Genomic DNA, 10,000 nt, shown 5'->3' with positions numbered 1-10,000 from the left:
GCTTTTTTTGCAAAAACCTCTAAATCCACCTATTGGAACAAGACTCTGTATTAAGTTGAAAAATCACTAAAGATGCAATATGACATTATTTTACCTAGCATAAAACACATTACACAAACCACCTAAAATTAAAGATACTAAAATCTGTGAAGTAAATGGCGGTTCATAATGCTGTGGCGACCCTTGATAAACCAGGGACTAAGCAGAAGGAAAATGAATGAACTCAAGTAAGTGCATTAATCAATAACATTATAACTGACATTGATTAAATCTCAACATTCTGTTGTCATTTCTGATATTTGGGATTTAGATTTAAACATTGCAAACATTGCGAAGCTTTGGTAGATTCAAATAATGTGTAAAAACATTGTGAAATATCAATATCTGTGCGCTATAGGTGAATTGATTTAGCTAAATTGTTCGTAGTCTATTTGTGTGAATAAGCGTGTGTTTCCCGGCAATGGGTTGCAGCTGGAAGGGCATCTGCTGTGTAAAACATATGCTGTTGGTTCATTCCGCTGTGGTGACCCTTGATTAATAAAGGGGCTAAGCCGGAAATAAAATGAATGATTGAATATATTTACAGATACTTACACGTGTAAATAAATGTATTGAATGGTGCAGTATAGTGTGTGTAGTGTTCCTGCAGTGGTGGTGTGTGTTGCAGAGCAGACAGCACAGGTTTGAACACACTCCAGCACTCTCAGTCAGAGGCACTGAATTAATTGGGAATCAGTTTCTGTCGCCTGCAGAAGCAGAGAATCTGCTGTGTTTGATACAGAGAATCCAGTGTGTGTGTGTGTGTGTGTGTGTGTGTGTGTGACCCGGCAGGAGATTCCTCTCAAAGAGCTGTCCAGACTTTATTGCAGGAACACACACACGACACGTCTTCTTCTATGTATTTCTCTGTATTTGCTGTTGTTTTGCAGTCTTTACTGCAGATGAAGTAGGCTAGATGTATTTGTCGGCTGTTTACAGATGTGGAAGGAGAAATCCCTTTCATTTAATACTCAAATATTATAGTTCAACATAATGTGTGTGTACATTTAAAGTCTGAATTGTTTGCACTCATGTGAATTTCTTTTTCTTTCTCAAATATTTCTCAGATTCAGGAATTTCTCACAGTATTTCCAATAATATTTTTTCTTCTGCAGAAAGTCTTCGGCTAGAATAAAAGCAGTTTTCAATACAGTTTTAAAGCCATTTTAAGCTCAATATTATTAGCCCCCTTCAGCAATATTAGTGTTGGATTGTCTCCAGAATAAACCACTGTTATACAATGACTTGCCTAATTACCCTAACTTTACCCTAATTACCCTAGTTAAGCCTTTAAATGTCACTTTACGCTGAATACTAGTGTCTTGAAGAATATCTAGTCTAATATTATGTGCTGTCATCAAGACAAAGATTAAAATAAATCAGTTATTAGAGATGAGTTATTAACACTATTATGATTAGAAATGTGTTAATAAATCTATTAATTCAATAATAATTCAGGAGAGCTAATAATTCTGACTTCAGCTGCTTACAGCTATATTCCTCCAGTCGGCTGCATTATCTGTGTGTGTGTGTGTGTGTTGTTCCTCCAGATGCGGGTGTGTGTCAGAGGTCATCCTGCGGTCGGGGCCGGGAGTGTGTGGTGCGTGCAGCGACGGGCCGAGCGGAGTGTGTGTGTCAGGAGAGATGCCACAGCACGTTTGTGCCGGTGTGTGGATCCGACGGACGCTTCTACCAGAACCACTGCGAGCTGTACAGATCCGCGTGTGTGCGGCGCAGGACAATATCAGCTCTGCACAGCAAGCACTGCTTCCTCAGAGGTCAGTCACACATGCATACACTAGCTGTGTCTCTATCCATCGATGTGAATTAGATACATCTGTAAAACTGGAATACTGCACAGGGTTTCTGCGCTTTTTAAAAGTACAGTACCTGTCAGAACGAAGAATTCAAGGCCTGGTAAATACTTAAAAACAAACACAGGTCCTTAAAGGGTTTTGGATTTGGGGAAAATTTCTAATTGCGTAATTTTTTTTTGACAGATATTTTAATTTCGATTTGATTCGTTATTTAGTTTTGTAGTCAAACTTCAGCTCAATAATATGTTTCGTAGCTTCTTAGAGTGTTTGTTAAACGGAAAAGGAACTGAAAATATATTAACTTACTTAAACGTTTATTCAAATTAGATTTTCAGAAATAAAACACTCATTTTTCTCGAACAAAAACATTCATTCATTCATTTTCTTTTCGGCTTAGTCCCTTTATTAATCTGGGGTTGCCACAGTGGAATGAACCGCCAACTTATCCAGCAAATGTTTTACGCAGCGGATGCCCTTCCAGCTGCAACACATTTCTGGGAATCATCCATACACACTCATTCACACTTATACACTACAGACAATTTAGCCCACCCAATTCACCTGTACCGCATGTGTTTGGATTGTGGTGGGAACCGGAGCACCCGGAAGAAACCCACGCGAATGCAGGAAGAACATGCAAACTCCACACAGAAATGCCAACTGAGCCGAGGCTCGAACCAGCAACCTTCTTGCTGTGAGGCGCTACATACTGCGCCACTGCGTCACCCTAACAAAAACAGTAAACACAAATAAAATGACCTTTCTGTAAACAAGTTGAACTCAAATTAGGGAGACAAAAAAATAATGATTATAAAAATACAGAACACTCAGCAAACTACTCCCGCAGATAAGAGCCTTCCTGTAGCTTATATTGTCTAATACAAAATATCATGGGATGTTGATCTCTGCTCTGTCAACTTTTGATGTTGAAAATTCAACTCTGCAGTTTAACATTTAGTCATTTGAAATAATAAAAAGCATAAGAAATAATATCTTGAGCAGGGATGGACAAAGTAAAGCAGGGCCCGCAGGCCAAAGTTGGCCCATTGTAACCTTTGATTTGGCCCACCATCCCTTCTGAGAAGAGATGGAGAGTGATGGAGAGGGTTGGGGTGAATGCCTTTAAAAGTTATCGTCATTTCTAATTTTGTTTGTTTGTTTGTTTTATTGCTGAGCCACAACAAAAGCATGTTTCAATTAAATGTTGTAAATTAATCAGATTTTTAAAATTGTAAATAATCTCACTCGACAGATGCATGCAGGCTATGCAGAAGAGATCAAGGCAAAACTAGTGTAACTTTATTCTGTTATTAATGAGATGTTTTTCTTTTCACTGTAATAAGTTTATTATAAAATGTAAAAAATATGCTGTATTAGTTCAAATAAAGCAATGTTTTCTAGTTATTTTTAAATATTATTAAATCAATTAGAAAATTATCCGTGCTGTACTAGAGGTGTGAACCTACAGTGGTCTCACGGTTCGGTTACAATTATCATACCGTGATGCAATCTCGGTGCATCACGGTGCTCTGCTGATGCTTTTCATACACAATTTTATACTTTATTTAACAGCACAACAATTCTTGTATTAAAAAGTCTCATTTATAAATACATTTTCTGTGTATTTGTAATACAATTTTGTACAATACAATATTTAAATACAAAATACAATACAAAATTTATTACAATACAATAAATTGCTTTTTAAGTAGTTGGAGGGTATTAATTACTTGCGCCTGCCTCTAACGCCATAGTAAGCTACCGCAATATATCGCTTATGAGATAAATGACCACAGTTTTGTATAAGAAATAATATCTAGAGCAGGGATGGACAAAGTATAGCAGGGCCTGCAGGCCAAAGTTGGCCCATTGTAACCTTTGATTTCTGAGAAGAGATGGAGAGTGATGGAGAGGGTTGGGGTGAATGCCTTTAAAAGTTATCGTCATTTCTAATTTTGATAGTTTGTTTTATTGCTGAGCCACAAAAAAAGCATGTTTCAATTAAATGTTGTAAATTAATCAGATTTTAAAAATGTAAATAATCTCCCTTGACAGATGCGTATGAGATAAATGACCACAGTTTGTAATGACCGGTTGTGATCCATTACTGAACCTATACTGAATTGTCCACGTCTGTATCGCGGTGCAGCGAAGAAACAATTGATTTTGACACCTCTAATGGCTACTGTATTTAACCTCAATCAAGTTTTGGCCGTTCATTGGAAAACCTTGGGCACCCCTAATCTACAGAAATAAGTCTGTAAAAAACTGATACTGGCAGTTGATTACAAGGTACACCAACACCAACCCAGACAATATAGCACTGCAAACTATTACACATGCCAATAAAAGTCACTTGTTTGAGCCTTTCAAGGTTAAAAGTTATCAGAAGAAAGATCAAGATCCCATAATGCAGCTTAAAAGCAGAAATAAACGGAGAAGAATAAAGAAAATAATCACAAAATACTGAAAATTTTATTTATTAATAATTTAATTAATTAATAATTTAGGGATATTTTTTACAGTGTAGTGGGATAAAATGATCTCTTAATTTGAAGCTTCACTGGCTTGTGTTTTATCTCCTTCATTGTTTCTTTCCTATACAATTTCTTGTGTTAATTCTTTTTAAAAAAGCGCTATATCATAAAGTATGCATGTGATGCTGTGGTGAGCCTTTTACATGATGCGGAGGAGGAAGAAGAAGAAGAGCATTTGCATTTATTCATTTAGCAGACACTTTTATCCAAAGGGACTCCCAAATGAGCATACATGAGCCTGTGCCGGATCTCTTGCTCAACTGGAATGTGCAAATTCACATCTCTTTTTTAATATCTCCAAAACTGAGGAGACGCTTATTAAATTTAGAGAGAAAGAGCAAAAGTGTAGCCGGTCCATTAATAATATTGAAATTAATAATTAATTAATAATTTTAGTCTAAATATCTTAATTCTTAAATCAAGAAGTATTTTCCAGACAAGTTAAAGTATAGTCTTGTTTTCAGATATAATGAGTCAAAGTGAATGAGCTTTTCTGTAAAACAACTAAATAATGTGCCAGTGGGGGAAGGGAAATAATCTAGATTTTTCTTTTGACATAAGGTTATTTTGCCTCCCTCAGATAAATCTCACTTAAATTTGACTCATTCAAAACAAGATTATATGTTTTGCTTGTCACAGCCATGTCACCCTGAAGTCCAAGACTCCCTGAAGCTAAGCAAGGCTGAGCCTGGTCCGTACCTGGATGGGAGACCACATGGGAACATTAGGTTGCTGTTGGAAATGGTGTTAGTGAGGCCAGCAGGGGGCGCTCAACCTGCGGTCTGTTTGAGTCCTAATGTAAAGTGAAGGGGACACTATACTGTCAGTGAGCGTCGTCTTTCAGATGAGACGTTAAACTGAGATCCTGACTCTCTGTGGTCATTAATAATCCCATGGCACTTCTGCTAAAGAGTAGGGGTGTAACCCTGTTGTCCTGGCTAAATTCCCTCCATCGGCCCTTACCGGCCTCCCAATCATCCCTATTCACAGAATTGGCTCCATAACTGTCTCTCCACTCCACCTATAGCTGGTGTGTGGTGAAGCACTGGCGTTGTTGTCCTGTGGCTGCCGCTGCATCCTCCAAGTGGCTGCTGCACACTGGTGCTGGCTTCATTTGCCAAAAAAAAGTCTTATTTTTTAAAAATGATGAGTAAAAATGAAGTGAGTTTTTCCTTAAAACAAGCAAAATAACCTGCTAATGGAGTCAGCAAAATAATCTTGTTTTTCCTTTGGACATAATATTAGATTGCTGACTCCATTGGCAGATTATTTAACTTGTTTTAAACTCATTTTGACTCATTATTTCTGAAAATCGTTCGTTGAAACAAAACCTGCTTCTTATGCATATTCTAAAGATGAAATATATATACCACAGTAAAATAAATGAGTAAGTAAATACTGTAAATAAAGCCTCGCTGCAGCTGTGAGGATGATCTACATATAGAGATGCAGAAGTGTGCTTGTCCAGCTGAAGCAGGTGGACTGCAGGACTTTAATGCGCAAGAATGCATTGAGGGATGTATTTTTCTCACAGCAGGTGTATGAAACAACACAAGCTTTATATTTAAAACCACACCACACTATTGGCCTTCATATAGGCTTTTACTGGAGTAACATTTAAAGGAAATCTCATGAAAACAAGGCTATCGCTTTATTTTCAACACACTGGGCTCTAGTTTGATGATCTAAGCGCAAAGTCTAAAGCACATGGAGCAAAAGCATTATGGGCGAGTCTGAATCCACTTTTGCTGTTTTAAGGATAAAATACGCTCTGCGCCCCGGCGCATGGTCTAACAGGGTTGTGCTTATTCTCTTAATGAGTTCTGGGTGTGTTTTGAGCATAACGTGCATTAAACCAATCAGAGTCTTATCTCTCATTCCCTTTAAGAGTCAGTTGCGTAATATATTGTAATTGCAACGTATCTTGTATTCAACTAAATGTGCAAAAGGAACCTTAAAAATAAAGAGCCCTATCATACATCTGGCACAATGTGGGATCATTTTTATCACAGGTATCATTTTCACATTTTTTTGCACCAAGTTCTTTAAATGCATTTCTGCGCTCATATGTTTGTTGGTCTGGACAGGAGGTGTGTTAAGGCGCATTGTTGACATGCTATTTTGAGGCAACTGAAACAGACTGTAATATTAATTAATATGGGCCTATGCAGGTCCAAAATGTGCATACGCATTACTTATTACACACGCAGGGATGTACAACAATACACAAATATCTTCAAATGTGAAAATTAAAGGATTAAAATGTAAAATAAAATATTATTCTCTGCATAAATATAAAAATCACTCCTCCCATTCCTTCTTCGCCTCTTTGGTGGAATCCGGCTCTGTTGTAGTAAGTTTATTCATGACTATTTACATTTGTTTAGTGTTATTAATATCATTATTTATTATATGCATATATATACAGTTGAAGTCAGAATTATTAACCCCCCTTTTAATTTTTTTCTTCTTTTTTAAATATTTCCTAAATGATGTTTAACAGAGCAAGGAAATTTTCATAGTACGTCTGATAATATTTTTTCTTCTGGAGAAAGTCTTATTTGTTTTATTTCAGCTAGAATAAAAGCAGTTTTTAATTGTTTTAAACCCATTTTAAGGTCAGTATTATTAGCCCCCTTAAGCTATATTTTATTTCAATAGTCTACACAACAAACCATCGAAATACAATAACTTGCCTAATTACCCTAACCTAGTTAACCTAAAATTAATAAATAAAGACTTCAACTGTATATAAATATATAATTTTAGCACTTATTTGGTTAGATTTGTCCACTTGTTGGGTTTTAGAGACGTATGCATCCCTATATAGGGGCGTATGAATAGCAAGAGTGGTTTTATATAACTGGATTTTTTATTATTGTTCATTTATTCGTTTGCTGGAAATTAGAACTGAATTTAGAAATAGTTTTGAAAGAAATCTTTGTGCTTAACAAATAAAATTACGAAATTAAATATGTACCGGATGTCTTCAGTGGAGTGTGTCCATCACCGATTCCTGAATACGTGGTCAAAAGGAAGATTCTGGTTCTGCAGATGGCCTGTTTATCTCTTTTCTCGCTAGTGAAGCGTTTAGTTTTTGCTCTTACAACTGTCTCTTCTTTGAACAATTATTTTTTAGTGATTTTCACATTAGTTGATCGGACAGTGGAGATTTACATACAGGAAAGTGTAGGGAGCATAGTTAGGGGAAGGATTGTCAAGAGACCTCGAGCCAGGAATAGAACTCGAGTCGCTGTGAGCACCTGGGTGCTATGTGTGAACACACTAACCGCTAGACTGTCGGCTCTGACATTTTTTCCTCTAGGTTCTGCTGGTTGACACATTTGTCGAATTTTCATTGCCTAAAACAAGTCAATTGTAATCGTTTGTTTTGGTTCAATTTGGAATTTCCACAGAGACTCCAGCTTGGCGCTACCCTGATCATCACATCTGACTCTTAAAGGGATTGTGAGATGAGACTCTGATTGGTTTAATGCACACTATGCTCAAAACACAGCCATAACTCATTAAGAGAATAAGGATAACACTTTTATACCAGGCGCCTGGTGCACAGACTGTTTTTCCCCTCCTTAATAAATACATTTTCTGGACAGGCAAAATATACTTGATAAAATATACTAAAATATACTAAAATAGTCTTGTTTTCAGAAATAATATGCCAAAATGTAATGAGTTGTTCCTTAAAACAGGCAAATAGTCTGTCAATTAGGGTAAGCAAAATAATCTTATGTGAAAACTAAAAAAACTATATTATTTGCTTCCCCCATTGGCAGATTATTAAGCTTGTTTTAACGTAAAAGACAATATGTTTTGCTTGTCCAGAAAATGCTTCTTGATTTAACAATGTTTAGATATTTAGACTAGAAACAAGACAAAAACTCTTAGTAAAATCTTTTTTTGCAGTGTAACTGAAACTGTGCCATGCATTTGAGACCTTATGCACGTAGATCATTAAAATAGAGCCGTAAGCATTACCAAAACAAGACTCACCCATTCTCATACTGATTGATCAGAAACGCTGAGTTTGTCCGACACACTTTAACATCACACACACACCATCATCTTTATGTCAGGTGCCGGTCTCTGGTGTGTATGCAGGAGCTGGCGTTTGTGAATATTTCCCGTGATATAAGGCGGTCGAGGTTTATGGCCTCGAACTAAATGAAGGTCATTGTGAAGCACAAGAAGCACTTGACAATGTTCCACCTCATAAATAATAATAAAGCGCTGCGCTCTGTGCACATCTGAGCTACAAACCATTTCACATCAAGAAGAAGAAGGACAGAAAAGTGTGGACGGACAACTCTGGAGATCCTCACGCTCTGAATGTCAACACTTACATGCAGTTGAAGTCAGAATTATTCACCCTCCTGTTAAATTACAATATTTATATATATTTTCCCCAATTTCCTCCCTTTTTTTCCTTGTTCTAATATTCCCCAAATGATGTTGAACAGATTCAGGAATTTCTCACAGTATTTCCTCTAATATTTGTTCTTCTGGAGAAAGTCTTATTTGTTTTATTTCAGCTAGAATAAAAGCAGTTTTTAATAGTTTTTAACCCATTTTAAGGTCAATATTATTAGCCCCCTTCAGCAATATTAGTGTTGGATTGTCTCCAGAATAAACCACTGTTATACAATGACTTGCCTAAGTACCCTAACTTTACCCTAATTACCCCAGTGAAGCCTTTAAATGTCACTTTAAGCTGAATACTAGTGTCTTGAAGAATATCTAGTCTAATATTATGTGCTGTCATCATGACAAAGAGAAAATAAATCAGTTATTAGAGATGAGTTATTAACACTATTATGATTAGAAATATGCTGAAAACAATTTTCTCTCCATTATACAGAAATATATATAAAAATAAATAAATAAAACAATAAATAAATAAAAATAAATAAATAAATATATATATATATATGTGTGTGTGTTTTTGCTGAAATAACTAAATTATACATCACTAGCTGTATGATGGGATTTAAGTGAAGTTTTCAAACTAATTTCGAGAGGAGCACGTGATATGATTGCCTGCAGCTGGCCACTCATCTACATTCACTAGTTAGCCAATCAGATTAACCCCAACTCACTATAAGTAGCCTAGCTAGAACTACTCTCTCATCTTCGTTTTCCGAAGAAACCCCCCATCCACCCCTTCTCCTCCTTTCTTCCTTTACCACGGGGAGCTCTCGAGAACCACCTGATCTCGTACTCCCCTCACATGCTCTGTGGACCAGGCGGGAGCCCTGGGCTCAGCTATCTCCGAGCTCTGGGTTCTCTCCTGGGACAGCGTGCCAAACCTGCTAACAGTTGTCAAAAAATATCTAAGTGTGAACTCTTGAATGCTAATTTTAATCCTGAATGCTAAATCAGGGCGTCCGCGAAGGTCTTAAAAAGTATAATAAATGTATAAATCAATTTAGAGAGATGTAAGGCCCTTAAAAAGTATTAAAAAGTCTTAAATGCTATTTTACAAGGTATTAAATTTGGTATCACTATGCTAAAGTTTACCTGAATTTAATCTTTGAATATTGGGATGCTGTGTAGTTTATGAAATAAACAAAAAACAAAAGGAAATCCTGC

The 10,000-nt window shown here is 36.5% G+C and overlaps 1 protein-coding gene across 1 annotated transcript in view; it reads left to right on the top strand.

Annotated features, from left to right (window-relative positions):
* Positions 1-10,000, top strand: part of fstl4 (follistatin-like 4) — a 209,386-nt gene that overhangs the window by 91,454 nt on the left and 107,932 nt on the right. The window contains exon 4 of the mRNA XM_056446397.1: positions 1,590-1,817. Within this exon, the coding sequence (XP_056302372.1) occupies positions 1,590-1,817 (228 nt within the window). The remainder of the gene's footprint in view (positions 1-1,589; positions 1,818-10,000) is intronic.

This window comes from Danio aesculapii, chromosome 21 (genome assembly GCF_903798145.1).
Source record: "Danio aesculapii chromosome 21, fDanAes4.1, whole genome shotgun sequence".
In the NCBI taxonomy this organism is placed as follows: Eukaryota; Metazoa; Chordata; class Actinopteri; order Cypriniformes; family Danionidae; genus Danio; species Danio aesculapii.
This window is presented reverse-complemented; position numbering and strand designations above follow the sequence as displayed.